Here is a 16,477-nt window from a genome sequence, read left to right on the forward strand (position 1 = left end):
TATAAATAGTAAATAATTATGAAAATATCGAAAAAAATATAATTTTAGTTAGTTAGTTAGTTTTGAAAAGTTTTAAGTAAAAAAATTAAATAAATTAAATTAATGATTTGGCCAGTTGCCGTTTAGCAGGCGGCTGTGGATCAACATCACTGCTCTCTCTAATATCTTGGTCATCGTCATCATCATCAGAAAGGTCGATAATTTCGTCCAACAGATATTCTGGAATTTCATCTTTGTCTTCCCCTTCTTCCTCTTCTTCCTCTTCTTCAAAGGTGTTTTTATACCACCAATTGCCTTACGAAAGTCCTTTCGTTATATTTACGAACAGTTCGTAAAATCTTCTTTCGTTGTGAAAAATGTCTTCGTATTATGAACGAAAGTTTCGTACATTGAACAAAAACCAAGACTACGAAAGTTTTTCGTAGCACTTTTACGAAATTTTATTTTCAGTGTAATTGTTTGCAAGCATACTATAGTTTTCATGCATTTTGAGAACAAATAATCTAATATGTGTACATACATATCGTCTTTTAAAGTACAAAACCGCGTATCGTCATTCTGCAAAACCGCGTAACTGACATTTGCTGCCAAAAATTGGATTTGCCCACAATATCTCTTGGCTCAATTCTTATCCTTTCGTCCTAAAATATACTAGCCAGAAATACGTTTGCTTTACAAAAAAGACAACCATTTTGAAATATAGGTGATTTTACTCTCTAGAAAATGATGTATGCAATTACGCGGTTTTGCATTTTCTTGATACGCAGTTTTGTACTTTAAACGACGATATGTATAGCATGTACTTACGGCGGCCGCCGTAGCAGAGTGATTACATGTGCGTACTTCCACTCCATAGATCATAACCCAAAACAGCAGTCGTCCTTCGGCGCGCAATGGCAAACCTTCGAGTATATTTCTGCCTTGAAAACACTTCTTATAAAATCATTTGGTGTTCGGCGTGAGCCTTAAATATGTACATATGTGTCCCCATTTGTGCCACAACAACCGAATTCATGCCTCAGGTTTGAGCGGAAGCTCGGCCAATCACTTAGAAAAATATTTTAGCACCAAATATTTATTTGATTACTTATTTTAAGGGAGTTGGCAATCTTCTGGTTTCACATTTTGAGTACAAAAATCTCGACCCTGATACAACAAATAGTATTATTACTGAATGATAATGACAGATTTTTTGCATTCACATTCTCTATGTGAATGGGTGTCAACCATTCCATAACACACTAGATATTTTGTGTTTACAATTTATAACCAATCTCAAGAGTGGTGGTTCAATTTTTTAAATCAAACAATCACATTTTTGAAACGAAAACAATGAGAATGCACACTCAATTGATTCAATCATTACACAGCTCTGCTGAATAGATATTCGAATTTCCATTCTTCCTTTTTTGATGAACATTGACCTACGGTTTGCCAAAAAAAAAAATTGAATTTCAGGCTGGTAAAAAAATTGAGGGGCTTGGCGACTCCCACCTCTCCTACTAGAGAGATCAAAGACCAAAGAACTCAATGACCTCCCTCTCTTTATTCGTCTACAGGACTTCTTAGGGGAACCTATTGAAAATCGTCGCCACGCCCATTATCCAGAAATTTATATGAATCTAATTTTCTTATAAGTGGCTATTGCAATCATGGATTTTAGGATAATTAGTTTCAGTAGTTACTGATTTATCCAAGTTTCTTTGTTTCTGTAAATTACTATTATATGGAAAGTGGGCGTAGTTGTTGCCCGATTTCAGAGATTTTCAAAAGCTAGACCCATAGTAAAGTGGTACTGAGTTTGGTAAGGAAGGCTGAAACGGCTACTTAGATACGGCATTTCATCACGGGGCGAGGTTACGCCCATTTTCCAGAACCTTCATAATGATACTATTTTCTATCAAAATTCTACTGCACATACTCATTTTCAACAATTTGGATCCAATATTTACTGAAATATCGTAGTTTTTCCATTTTTGAAGTGAAGTGGGAGAGGATACAGTCTGATTTCGCCCATTTTCAATACCAACCTACCTCGGGTGAAGGGCAACCTACATACCAAATTTCGTTGAGATATCTCAATTTTTGCTCGAGTAATCGTGTTTTCGGGCGGACGGACGGACGTACAGACAGACAGTCATGGCTTAATCGACTTCTCTTTTCATTCTAAGCATTTATGTATGTATACATTTGTCTATATCTATCTAGATTCTTTTAGGCTGTTACAAATAAGCGTTATGCGAACAAAGTTATAGTACCCTTGCAAACAAGTGCGCTAGGGTATAAAAATAGGAGTTTTTAAATTTTATCCGATGAAAACTAAGTACCAACAAGCTAAGTCTATATGTCTAACAATATATTATTATACATCATTTTAAAAGTATATACATAAATTCCTTTTTCAAACCATGTTTGATTTTCAAAATCGGATGAAGAATATTTAGTCAAGCTTTTATTAGATAAGTGCATAGTATTAAAATAACGGTTATTTTAATAATAATAATATAATAGATTGGCGCTTACACATATGTTAGTGTTTGGCCGAGCTCTCCTCCGAATTGTGGCGTGCGCCTTGATGTTGTCACACAAAGCGGAGGGACCTACAGTTTTACGCCGACTCCGAACGGCGATTGTATTTTTATGAGAAGCTGTTTTTCATGGCAGAAAAACACTCGGAGGTTTGCCACTGCCTGCCGAAGGACGACCGCTGTTAACAAAAAACCTTTTTTTTTTTCCTTGCGAGGTTGCTTTGACCAGGGCTTGAACCCAGGTGCTGCGAAGTGGAAGCGCGCACTGCTTACCACTACACTACAGCGGCCGACAATTTTAAGCGGCCGGTTATTTTAATAAAAATAAAAATGGAGGTTTCAGGAACTATAGGAAACCTATTTTCATGTTGTAGTTGATCCTACCTACAACCTACATTAAGTTTTGTTTCGTGTATATTTCGTGTTATTGGTTTCGCGCATTTATGACGTTTTTTAAGCAATTTGATTTTGAAGTCACACACACATTTATTTTCCAATATAATTACGAAAGTAAAGAAAAAATCAAATTTTTAATCTAGTTGGTGCAACGTGCATGAGTATGTACATGCCTATGTAGATATGACACATGCACACGGCATGAAAACGAACTTGTTTCATTTCCATACCAATTTTCCGCCTACAAGTTTATAATTTCAAACGTTTCGTTTTTATAGGAAGATAACACAAGATAAAAGCTATGCTATTATAAAGGTTCAAGTCAACAGCTCTTATGGTCTTGGTTGTATAAGGTTTTGAGTTTTATGTTTGGCGAAAGAAAATAAAAATCGGGTGTCAATCATTATTCTTGAGCCGAAAAAATAAAAAATCGCAAGATAATCATTATACCTGAGCGAAAAAAATAAAAATCACAAGTAATCGAAACTCAGAAGCTGAGTATTATTCCTGAGCGAAAAAATAAAAATCGCAACATAATCAGTATTCTCGATCAAAACCATAGAAATCAAGAAGTTATCATTATTATTGAGCAAAAAAATATAAATTATATAATAATAATTACATTCGAGCAAAAAAGTAAAAATCAATAAATAATTATTATTTGTGATTAAAAAAATAAAAATCGGATAATAATAATTAAATGTTGATTAATATGTTTTAACTTATAATGATTACCATCCCGGTTTAAAAAAAAATTTGAACTTAATTGAAAGGGAAAAATTGAAAGCAAGTTGCCCATTCAAGTAATAAATAAGAGTGTGTTTGTGAAAAACTGTGAGTGTATTGAAAATTGAAAGGGGAAAATTGAATGTGTATCCAACAAGCATTTCAGTAAATGTTTAAAAAAAAACTTAAAGTAAGTTTGCTATAATATTTTATATATTTATTTTTAATATTAAGCTTATTAAAAGTTTTTTCAAATAAACCTTTAATAAGTTTTGAGAGCGAATGTTTATAAATAACTTAAACTTATAAATAAAATGCAAATGCCAACGACATGAAGTAGTAAATATAACATTTTTTCAATCGTAAGTGACGTGTTTACGTTTTTTAAATATATTATTAAAAGAAAAATTAGATAAAACCGATGCGGTAAAAAAAAATCCAATCCAGGACCCGCTGCGCTAATCGGTGGAGCATTCGAGTCTTCAAATGTTGAGTTCTCCTTATCCTTTCTTATTTTAACATTCAATTAAAAATGTATTAAATTTTTTTCAGAAAAGTTCGTCAATGAGAATGGCGGCGATGAAGCGGAATATATAGCTGCATCGATGTCATTTTTCCAATTTGCCAATAACCGCATGTAATTGGAATCACGCAACAAGATATAATAATTAACTTTTTTATGCTTAATTTTTGTGTGTCATCGTAAAATGTCTATGTGTATGGTTAAATGTCTATTCCCTATTTATATTTTCGCGACTGTAGATGAGTTCGCCGAAAATTCGCATTTCGTTTAGTTTCTAGATGTTAACCAATCTATGTATGAGTTTTTAATGAAATATCTTTAAATAAAGGGTTATAAAAATGTTTATAAAAAGCTTTCTTTTGAAAATTTTTAGTAAGTTTATATTCATACGCTTATAAACAACTTTTTTCAACCTTTATTATAAGTTTACACTTTTACGCTTATAAAAAGCTTTCTTTTGAACATTTATGACAAGTTTTTATTTCTACGCTTTTAACCAATGTTCCTTTTCGATTATATTACGCTTACTTTCAAGCGTTTTACAAACAAAAAATCAACGTTTTGTAAGCTTAATGTTTATAATTGAAAACTTAAAAAAACTTGCTTTACGTTTATTTTGTTTGTTGGGTAACGTACCGCTTATTTATTTTGAAGTTATTAGACATTTGAATTATTTCGAGAGAGTAAACTCAAAATACTAGCAAACATTAAAAACCCCAATGGCGGACGAATTGAGCGAGCGGTTTTACCTTTAAATATTTGTATCATGGTTTCACCAAAATTTAAAAAAATCTTAAGAAAAATATTTGGTATGCAGTTTTGTAGCCCATTGTAGTCTAAGTCGTGCAAGTTTTAAGTTGGAGAAAATCCCTGACTTTTGAGAATTTTTTTGGTTGAAGGTGGATATGTTCAACAATTTTCTTATATATGGAAGACACCGGGACAAAAGAATTGCCAAAAATCAACGGGATTTTTTAACAGCTTGAAACTTGCAGTTCATCATGATCATCGGTGAAGATCTCAGAAATAGCAGCTATAACTTCTACCATGTTTAAATTATTGTTCCATAGCTCCATCAAATTTTTGAATATATTACTTTAAAGAAAATTACAGGGAAAATCTTTAAAATATTTATTTACACTAAGGAGCACATATCTATTTTTTCAAAGTCGAATGCATTTTCCAATATTAGAACTACCTATCCTCGCCCGTGTTTTGCGGCGGCGTGTATGCAGGTGGGGTGTGGTTGCCTGTGTTATGTTGGAAGGTTGTCGTGTTGGGGTTATGTTGCTCAGGTGAACTCCGGGGAGCCATGAAGGCAGCTTGGGTGTCGAGATCGCTATGATTCTCGATAGTTTTTCGAATCGTTCTCTAACGTTTGATATTGGAGAATGTGGCTAGTTCTCCAATCATTCTCTAATCGATAACTAACCTCAATGTTTGCTGGGCAGAAGGAAAAATTGTGTGTAGAAAATAAACACAAGTCGAAATTCGATTTGTTTGTTCGTCTAGTATATGCATTTACTTTCGAAAAGTTATGTTATTAAATTCTTTTATTTACCTTTTGTTCATACGATGGTACCGTTTCAACGGTACGCTTTACCATTTTCATTTAATTGCGAGCTTTTTCTTGCATTATAGCGAAGTTAACCCAAATTTTATTTTTTACATACATGTATGAATAAATCTTGGGGCTTGAACTTTTTTTTATATTGGATCGTCCGTGGCGAAGCCGCGGACCACGGTGGCTGGCGAGTTAATAGTATAAACGCAGTGGCCTTTATTTTAATTTTGCAAACTTCAACTACTTTACTCACCAAATTATCATTCCCACAATAGGATGCCATCGTTTTCCTCATTATTGGATTCGTCGATAAATCAACAATTTCTTCACTGCTCCCGCATATAACACACAATTTTGTGTTATTATAGATCCGTTGCCCGCTGGAAGCACCATCTTCAGAAAGCAGCGGATGTCGGTTGCGTCGCTGTGCTATTCCTTTTGCCCCCCTTGGAAGAACATTTCTGTTGTTTCCTTTCTGACCTGTAATGCACAGAATATTTATAGGTATTATGTTATGAAGTACGGGTGAAATTACAAAAAAGTTGTGCTTTTACAATTGGTACTTCTATTTTGGCCGCCATCGAGCACTCCATAAACAATGGAAGCACTTTCCTCTGATGTACGCGTTCTTTTGTTCTTCTGCATAATTGGTTACGAATCCTTAGTCCAATTTATTTTCCCAGTAATCTCGACAATTTAATGTAGATACAGCTAAACCTTTTATTTTTAATATATTTCTACCGTCCATATACTTTTTCGCCTTGTATTATTTAGTTCTGTTCGATGTGCTTATTTAGTGTTGCCAGAGTTCCTCTTGTTCTGTTTTTGTCCTAATTATTGCAACCGACTCCGAAATACCTCGGGTTCGTACTAGTTGAAAAATGGGTTAAACAGGTTGTACCTAATATCTAAGAACGTAAATCTATAAGAAGAGACAACACGTGTGTGAACATCAGGAGCGTGCCTTCTCTTTTCATCCAATCAAAAAACGTATTTGGGCAAAAGAGAAGGCGCGCTCCTGATGTTAACACTCGCTACAATTATAACGTGTTGTCTCTTCTTATAGATTTACGTTCTTTGCTAATATCAAAAAATAAATGTACCTAAATGAGACAGATTGTATCTAAAAAAGTTACAACATTCATCAGCCGTGTTCCCATTTTCAGAAACGTAAATATTTTGCGTTTTACTTTTCAAATCGCAAATTTACGATTACAATTTTGCATTCGCAAATCCGAAAATTTTTGCGGTTTCAAATCGGTTGCCGGTGAGACGGTGGAATGAAAAGTAAATGGCAAAATTAACATAAATAACAAGCTAGCTTAGTTTAAATTTATTTCTGATTATGCCCATTATATTTTGCAATATTTTTGGCATCCTATAATTAACTTTGTATGTTGATTTTATTTGTTTAATTCACTATTTTTTATACCTATCTCCGTTTTGGGCAACGAAAATTTATCGAAGCAACGAAGATTAACGATTTGGTGCGGACGATACATGCGCGATAATTATTGCGTACCTTCAAGGGATGGCTTTTAAGAATGCTGGAAACGATGTGGAAAATGGAACTTATCGATAACAAAAAGTTGCGAAGTCTAGAGAATATAATCAAATTGCCGTAAAACTATGTTCACATATCAATATTATCTCAATCAAAGCTCGTTTTTTAATCACCCCGTTTACACAGGCAAATCTCAGATTATTAGCCGTCAAATTTGTTGTGCTTGTTATTCTCACATGTCAAGGAAAATTTATTTTTCCTTCTTTGTGCCACCGTGATCACGTTTTTCTGCTATAATAAGCAATATAAATATATTTTAACTTAACATTTTATTAAAAATACCTTTACAAACCTCTTTTACTTGCTAGCGTACATTTTTGTTTGCTTTTACATTTTGGCATTTCTCCTCTCTTTCGCAAAAACAATCGATAAAACTAGGATGGACACCGAAAAGTTATCGGTTAAATCTGAGATTATTTTATAATTACAGATTAACAAGGGACGAATTTTATATGGCTAATCCCTTGTTATAATTACAGATTAGGGTGTTAAGCTCGAAAATGAAGATAATCTACTTATATGTGAACCTAGTATAAGTAACTTCGAACGTATTTTAAATATATTTCCAGAAAACAAAAGCGAATATGGGTCAAATAGCTATAGTTCTCATCTAAAGAAAATACGAAATTTGAAGACATCCTAGGCGTTGGGCTGTATGGGCGAATAAAGGCTGGTTTTTATTATGTCATATATTGACAACAAAATTTGTCGACATATTTCTTTCCTTTATCCCTAATTCTATCGATGATATTATGGGCCAAAAACTTACAAATAGCCGCTTTAGCAGCGCATGTACACATCTGAGGGCCTATTCTGATCTCAATCAATCAAAAAGACCATTTTTTAGCCCCATTTGACAATTTGTTTTCACTCAATTGGCCGCAAATCGCATTGAATTTGACTTAGTGAAAATAAGCGTTTAACTTAATAGAAAAAAATTACTAATTTGAGGATAGCTAAATAAAGTGTTAATTTTTCCCAGTGGCTGCTCTAAATGCAATGTTAAATGTTTAAGATAATATATAATATGACTTTTTTAATTTCTTCCTTTTGATCACTTCTCTTTAGAATTATTTATTCGTCAAAATGAAAGCGAAGCTTGGCGAAGCTTCTCCCGTGCATACCACGGTTGCCAGACGTACTGATTTTATCAGTACAGTACTGATTTTTCAACTCTTGTACTGATTTTATTCATTTCTTTAATCAGTACGCTAATGTCCTGATTTTTCAAAATTTCTACTGATTTGTACTGAATTTTTACTTCAAACGAAATACTTTAGGAATTTCTTAAGGTTTTTACATAACGTTGGAACTTCCTTAAACTGTACTGTAAAAAGTAAAAAGAAAATAATTTAACTATAGTTGACATGTTTCAGATAGGGTTTAGTATGTCCAAGAAATTAATACAACAAAAATATGAATCCTTTTATGGGCATATCGCCGGGTCGTTGCGTACCAGTTGCGATAATATGATGGAGCCTAAATTATTTAAAAATAAGGCTGACGTTTTCTTGTCGAGCGTTGTTAGTTATCTCGAAAATAAGTTTCAGTTTCATAACAACAAATTTTAGTATGAACTGCCTATAATTTACAATTCCTTTTTAACAATTTACTGAAATTGTAAAAAATTTTTGCATACAGGACATAGAGTGAACTGCAAATAAAAAATAATTTTAAAATGAAATGTATAGAATTCTTTGACTACTTAAACACTGAAGGCGGAAATGATCTCATTATTGCTATTCAACAATTTCATAAATATAAAATAATTTATTGGCTTCTGTATGCAATGATGTGTACACTCATGTTAAAGTAAATAACACTTATATTTTTTATGAGCTATATTTTATTTATATACTAAAATTTGGTTAAAAACAAGTACTCTGGCGTTTTAAAGTATTATCTGTTACTTACATTCATAATTTAGCTTTGAATAAAAATGTACTGAAAAGAACTGATTTTTTTAGCATGAAGAAGTCTAACGTACTGATTTCGGGCATAAAAAAATCTGGAAACCCTAGTGCCTACAAGTAAATATATTTGCACGGTAAAGCAAAAAGCAAAATTAAATTAAAAATGCATCTGATCAAAAGATGATTGTATCTACCGAAAATCTAGTGACTGAACCTAATGTACCTTTAAGGGCCGGTTACTCAATGTCTGTTAACACTAATCTCCGGTTAAGCATAGTTATCGACGTTACCGACTCCCTGTTGTATGCATGGAGTCGAAGGCATCGATAACGATGTTTAACCGCAGATTAGTGCCAGACATTGAGTAACCGGCCCTAAGTCTTCAAACACCGGAAAAAGGTACAATTGTACCTACTTTATCATCCCTGGTTCGTACAATCAATTATTAAATGAAACTTGCACGCTGCAAGTAAATAGCTTCGTTTATTAACAGTTAATTATCACTAATTTCTGCTGGAAAGCGTTTCTTAACCCAAAAAACTAGCAACCCTCTTTCGTTCTTACGCTACGCTGACGGAATTTGACGAAAATTCACCACCGCATGACGGTGGCGTTGCCGTTGCTTCTCTCTCTCTCTCTATCAAGAGCAAATTTGATATGAAGGCGAATTTATACAATGTGGTGTTACTGGCGTATTTAGATTTTCGCCGCGGTACTTCTTAATGTCAAAATGATGTGTTTGTTGTAATATAAACTCGTCTTGTTTACAACACGCACATCATTTTGACATTAGGAAGTACCGCGCAAAAATCTAAATTCGCCAGTAACACCACTTTGTATAAATTCGCCTTGTTTGATATGTTGCTACGTACGTTTAAGCTACGTCGTTGACTAATTTCGCCTCCACTCTTTCCTCAAGAAATAATGGAACGGGCATATATTTTTCTTACATGAGTTGCCTTGTGCTCTTTTTTCGCAAAAAAACTTTAGAAAGCCCTACTAGAAATTGTAGCAAATTTCTTTAGAACTGCGTACTGCCTTAAAGGCCTATATGCAGTTCTCAAGAAAAGTAAAAATTCCATACAAAATGACGTACAAGAAATGCTTAAGAAATTTTCAGGTGTAAAATTTTCTTGAGGCAGTACGCAGTTCTTAAAAAATTTGCTACGCTTTCTACTACGGTTTTCTAAAGTTTTTTGTGAAAAAAGAGCACAAGGCAACCCATGCTTGCAACAGGAATATATGCCCGTTCCATTATTTCTTGAGGAAAGAGCGAGCCAACAGGCTGCTGAAGTATCAGTTGACAAAATTCCTTGGACACACACACGAAATAATGGCAATGTTTTTCTTGATGGTTTTCTTGAGAGCTGCATACCAGCCTTTAGGTGTCCTAATTTTCTATGTCATGTTTCAATTACCATGTTTATATGATGCTTCAATTCGCTCTAAAGGTACTGGCCCAATGCAGACTTGCTTTGCTTGCTTCGCTTTGAGAACTGTCAAAAGTTATTTGGGATATACTAAGGTCGGTGTTATGCAGACAAACTTTTGTTTGCCAAATTAAATGGCGGCTGCTTAGTTTGCTCGGAGGTGGTTATGTCGAGTTTGGCACAGGGTTGCACGTTCATTATGGTTTTCTTGGCTATTGCCAACACGAAATGAGAATTTCAGATGTACATAACGCGCAAAATTTAAAATTTTTGTATATGACAACACCGAATTTGCTGCAGTTTGACCAAACAAAATTAGTTTGCTGTGAGAGTCGCCAAACTCGCTCTCTCCGAGTTTGCTGCAACAACAATTGCACGCAGTTTGCCAAACAAAATTTCTGCATAACACCGACCTAAAACGTATGAAGCGTGGCCAAATGGCAGCTTTGCTTCACTTGCTTTAAGCGCCTTAAGGGCCATTCACATACAACTTTCCTCGCTTTGCTTGACAGTTCAAACTTTAACCACAAAGCGTGAAACGCAGAAGGTATGCTACAATAAACTCTTTGACAGCTTTTGCGTTCTCCTTTACCTCCATATTTTTAATCTGTAAAATAGATAACAATATAATTATATGCATTAATAATAGCAATAAAAATTCCTATTTACCCTATTTTTGTCATTAAATGCAAATACAAGCGCACGAGAAAAGATACATAAATGTAGACAGCTGATTGCCAAAGCGGGCAAAAGTTAAGAGTTGCCCAAGACGTTTTTTATGTGAGCATACTCATGCATATGCCTACATCGATCTTATATGTCAAAGCAAAGAACTATCAAGCAAAGCGAAGAAAGTTGTATGTGAATCAGCCTTTAAAGTTGTAAATAAGCAAATGTTTTATTTGAAAGCGTTTTGTAGGCTTTTGACAAAAAGGTATGTTCCCGTTCTAAATAAATTCAAACAAACTGCGGCTTTTATGAACAAAAATTTGCTTACGTAATTAAAAAATATATATGTATAATATAAGTAATTCAAAGTTCAATAAAAATTATTCTATGTTTCCATATCTATATTTAACATGTCGCTGGCTTAAAGTAAAAAGTTGCTAAGTCCATTTTTACAAATTTTATAGGAACTTGGTACAAGATTTTGCGTGTTTAAAGCAAAGCAAAACTCCATACGAATCAATAGGATTCGATCTTTATTAAAAGATTTCCCATTATTTTGGCCTTATCGGATATTCGAGGCCTCTTTTTGACTTAGAAAATGTGTCTCTCATTGAATATAAACGAGAAAAAATGAAACAAGTACCTTAATCCTTAATTTCTCTTGCTTCCTATATCAAAATATGAGGTTTCATAAAATGTAGACTTAGCAACTTTTCAACCAAGCTAGCGATATTTATGATGTCAAGCTACTGGTCAGTCGTCTCTTGAAAAATCGAATTTTCTTTTGGTTTTGTTGTTTTTAATAAATGTAATATATGTAGTTATATATGTATGTATAATTATTATCATTCCTCATCATTCTGAAAATATTGTTTTATATCTCTTTTTTTCAATTTTCTGGAATTTTGTGTGAAAATTATTCTTAGTGTAAGGAAAAGACCTTGACTTTATACCTACACAGCTGGTTGCTTTGACAGCGTTCCAAGCCGCCATTTGGCCAAACGAGTTTTTGCAGTAAATCAAAGCAAATTAAAGCAAACAAGGCGTGCAAAGCAAGCCTGCTTTGGGCCAGCGCCTTAAGTCAAACCATGTTGTATGTAAACACATTCTTAAATCGAATTGAAACTTTTAGCCGTGCCACCTTGATCACATTTTGAATGCGAGTTAAGGGTTGTTGAATCGTTTTAAGAGTGTATATAAACACGGGATTTGCCACACGGTTGTTTCATGCAACTTTGTATGAAGTAAAACATTTAAATAGTTCTTGAAATTACATTTAGGCTAAGCTTTCTTATAAAATTAATAGCTAATATCCTTTTTCATAGCTATTTGGGTCTTTAATTATAATTTTTCCATGTTTATTATTTTCAAGAATTGGCGCATGTATTAACAGGGTTGCATCGGGATGAACTCTGTACGATCGACTCATTTCTTTTGTTGCATATAAACACTTGCATTTCAAGCGAGCTACACTGACACGAGTTAATTCGATACCGCGTTTGATGCCATATAAACAAGGTGCATGTTACTTTAAGTAGTGTGAATCATTTTTACTTTTCCATCTTTTGTATAATAAAGGCCATGTTCTTTTTCAGCGAGCAATATGGTATGACCATATTTATCTTTGATAAGGCCTTTATCTTTTGTGAATGTAACGATGAATCCTCTTTCTGTGATTTTGGATACTGACGATAGATTTGTTGACAGCGTGGGTACATACAGGGTGTAGTCGTTAATGTTGATTTGGACTTTGCCATTTCCTTCGACTTTAACGGTGTGACTATTTGAAGCTAGCTTTAGGGTTCCAGTTTCCGCGCTCATGGTATCGAAATGATCTTTCTGGGCACACATGTGGGAAGTACATCCACTGTCTATACACCATGAATCTGGAGAGGTAATGCTCATGCAGGTGGGTGTTATATTGAATGTCTTACCAACACTTTGGTTTGTTTTCTTTTTACTCCAGCATGATTCTATTGTATGGCCTTTCTTTATGGATGGCTGACAGTACGCGCTTGTGTTTTTCTTTGCGTAAAATGCTCCTTCGCCACTTTTTGTGCTATTTCTCGCGTAATTTTTTTCAATTATTTTGACCTTGAGTTCTTCAGGGGTAGGAAGTTTATCTTTGGATTCAATAGCTATTCTGAAATTTGACGGAAGGCTCTAAAGCTAGGACTGCCAGACGTCCCGGACATGTCCCGGTTTTAGATTGTTTGTCCCGGTGTCCCCGTCCAACCTTAGAATGTCCTGAATTTCGTTTAAGTGTCCAGATTTTAATTGCAGAAGTTTTTGAAGTGAAACTTCTTTAGCGGCGGTTGGTTGTTTGGGAGTAAATTGGCAAATTCAAAGGAAATTGCACACGGAAATGGTGCAACGGAAATGGTGCAACGGAAATTATTGGGGCTGAAACAAGTGCTTCTTGAGTGTATGGTATTAATTTAACAAAAAATTGCTAATAAAAGGTTAAAGAATAAAACTTAGAAAAATACCAATACAAGAATGAAAGTAAAGGTGAGTACGTACATAGATAAAGAAAAGGATAAAGGCAAAGGTAAAAATAAAAACAAAACCAAAGTAGCGTAAAGATAAAGGCAAAAAGGAAGACCAAGGTAAATTTAAACACTTTACTTATGTATATATATAAGGGCAAAGGTGAAGGGGAATATGTAGATGAAGAAAATGATAAACATAAAAGTAAAAACAAAGATGAGGATGAGGATGAGGATACCTATAAAAGTAAAGACGAAGATAGGGGAAAAAAGATTAAAATAAAGGTAATTGAAAAGGAAAAGATATAGAGAGAGACACAGAGACTCAATCTGGGAACTATTTTGGAATTTTAGAAATTTGCGGGATTCTCGAGACTTATCGATAAAATAATCCATATTTTTATCGGTTTTGATATCGATATTTTTATCGATTTTGTTATCGATATTTTTATCGATTTGTTATCGAATTTTTAATCGATATTTTTAACTATTTTGTGTTTTTTTATCGATTTTGTTATCGATATTTATCGACTTTGTTATCGATATTCATCGACTTTGTTATCGATATCTATCGATTTTGTTATCGATATTTATCAATTTTTTATCGATAGTTATCGATTTTTTATTGATATTTATAGATTTTTTATCGATTGGTTTATCGATATTAATCGATATTGTTATCGATATCATGGATTTTGTTATCGACATTTATCGATTTTGCTATCGATATTTATCGATTTTGTTATCGATTTTGTTATCGATATTTGTCGATTTTGTTATCGATTTTGTTACGAATGGTATTATCGATGCTGCTGTTGAATTTTTTATCGAATTTGTCATCGATTTTGCTATCGATTTGTTATCTATCTATCGGTTTTGTTATCGATATTTTGTTGCGACGTTATTATGGATTTAGTTATCGATAGAGTATAAAGATAAAAATGAATATAATGGAAAAACCGAATAACATGAATGTTAATAAAACGAACAGGGGTAGAGGTAGGGATCTAGATAGAAAAAAGAGAAAAAATATAACCTTAAGCAAAAGCAGATGTGTGTATGTATACATTGGTTATGAGACAAAATAGATAAGTAACGTAAGTTTCACTTCTCTAGTGTGGCCCAGGCGCACTTACGTTTTTATTTGCTCGTTTTATTTTCATGTGTGCTTTACTTCCAATGTAAGTTTTCGCGACAAAGTTTATAGAATATAAAAATGTGTGTTTATAGAGTTTTAATTACTCCTAGAAAAGGCCAAAGAGAAAGTATAAATTCCTTCCCGCTTTCACAGAAGAGTTGTCATTTGTTTATATTTTTCGAGGTTATATTACCTTAAAAGAAAGCCTCACTGAGTTGTCCATCACATCTTGTTTAATACACCTTCGCCAAACCTAGTCATAGCTCCTAATGTAGAAGAATTGTTTCCCTTATTTCATCTCAATGGACTAAGGAAAGAAATTCGCTCAATATAAGTACATACGTTAAAAATGACGTGTACATAGTTTTACAATTATATTAAGGAAAAGTCAGAAGTTGAAACAAATTCACGGCAACGAAAAATATGACTGATTTTTTAATGTTATCTTGTACTTACATTTTTTTTTTATGAAACCTAGTTTACTTATAAGTACAGTACCGTACAAAATTATCAGCTCAGAGAATTTTTCATCAGATCTTTTTGAAAATGTAGCTTTTTATCCAATTAATAAAGTGCGAGTCTGAAGTAGCTAGAAAATCGCGTTGATTTTTAGCAATTTGGTTTTTACTGACAGTGTCTGCCATACAAAATGAATTGTCGAACATATTTTGTATGGAACAAAACTTCATTTTCAAAATTCCTTGAAATTTTCCGAGTTTTGCACAAAGTATAGAAATCTTATTTTTATGTTTTTTGATGTAGTATAAACTGTATTTTTATAAGAAAAATTCTCTGTGCCAATTGTGTTAGATTTGCCAAAGTGTCCCGGTTTAGCAACGGAGATATCTGGCAGCCCTATATATATTTGTCCACTATGTCGGGGAAGTTATTTAGATGGTCTTTGGAACCTTCTGTCGTTGAGGCTTTTTCCAATACAAGTTGCTTTGGGAGAGTTGCTTTTCTGGTAGGGCCGGTGCTTTGGTACGTCGCTTTAAGATTATCCCATACTTGCTTTGATGTAGAACCTTTATTTACTTTTTTTTAGCTCGTGCGGTGAAATTAGAAGGAAGAGTTTGGCTTTGGCCATCATGTTCTTGTGGTAAACTCGGCTTGTTGCTCAGGAGTCGCTGATGCCGCAAAAATTTTTGCGCCATTACGTAATCCCATAATTCGGATTTTACTAGAATCGCATGTACGTCCGAGACAGTACTGTTGAATTTCCCCGTAACTATAATTGCCAAGTCATCTGTGTAACCCACAGCCTCGTAACCACATTCATGTAGTCTGATTAAGAGGTCTCCACCACATGTGACCAAAGCAAGGGAGAAAGGACCCGCCACCCATGGATCTGATCTTCACTTGAGCATAGCCCAAGGATGATGTAATTTAACGTTCTCTGGAGCAATGCCGTCGAGATAGATCGATAGGGAGTATTATGGAAAGCTCCTCCGGTGTCCAAGCTAGTGGTAACAAACTATCGATAGTCGCGATATTGAGAGTGGGCGATATTTTTTTTAAACTACCGATAGTTGCCTAT

General features: G+C 33.9%; 1 protein-coding gene across 1 annotated transcript; it reads right to left on the bottom strand.

Moving 5' to 3' along the window:
- Positions 1-5,691: 5,691 nt before the first annotated feature.
- LOC118745191 lies at positions 5,692-6,526 on the bottom strand. The gene is made up of 2 exons (XM_036478714.1): positions 6,292-6,526; positions 5,692-6,217 (listed from the first exon to the last, which is right to left on the bottom strand). The coding sequence occupies exons 1-2, from the start codon at positions 6,380-6,382 to the stop codon at positions 5,832-5,834; spliced, it is 477 nt and encodes a 158-aa protein (XP_036334607.1). The 5' UTR covers positions 6,383-6,526; the 3' UTR covers positions 5,692-5,831.
- Between the last annotated feature and the right edge of the window lie 9,951 nt (positions 6,527-16,477).

This window comes from Rhagoletis pomonella, unplaced genomic scaffold (assembly GCF_013731165.1).
Source record: "Rhagoletis pomonella isolate Grant_MI unplaced genomic scaffold, Rhpom_1.0 Rhpom_scaffold_00008, whole genome shotgun sequence".
Lineage (NCBI taxonomy): Eukaryota > Metazoa > Arthropoda > Insecta > Diptera > Tephritidae > Rhagoletis > Rhagoletis pomonella.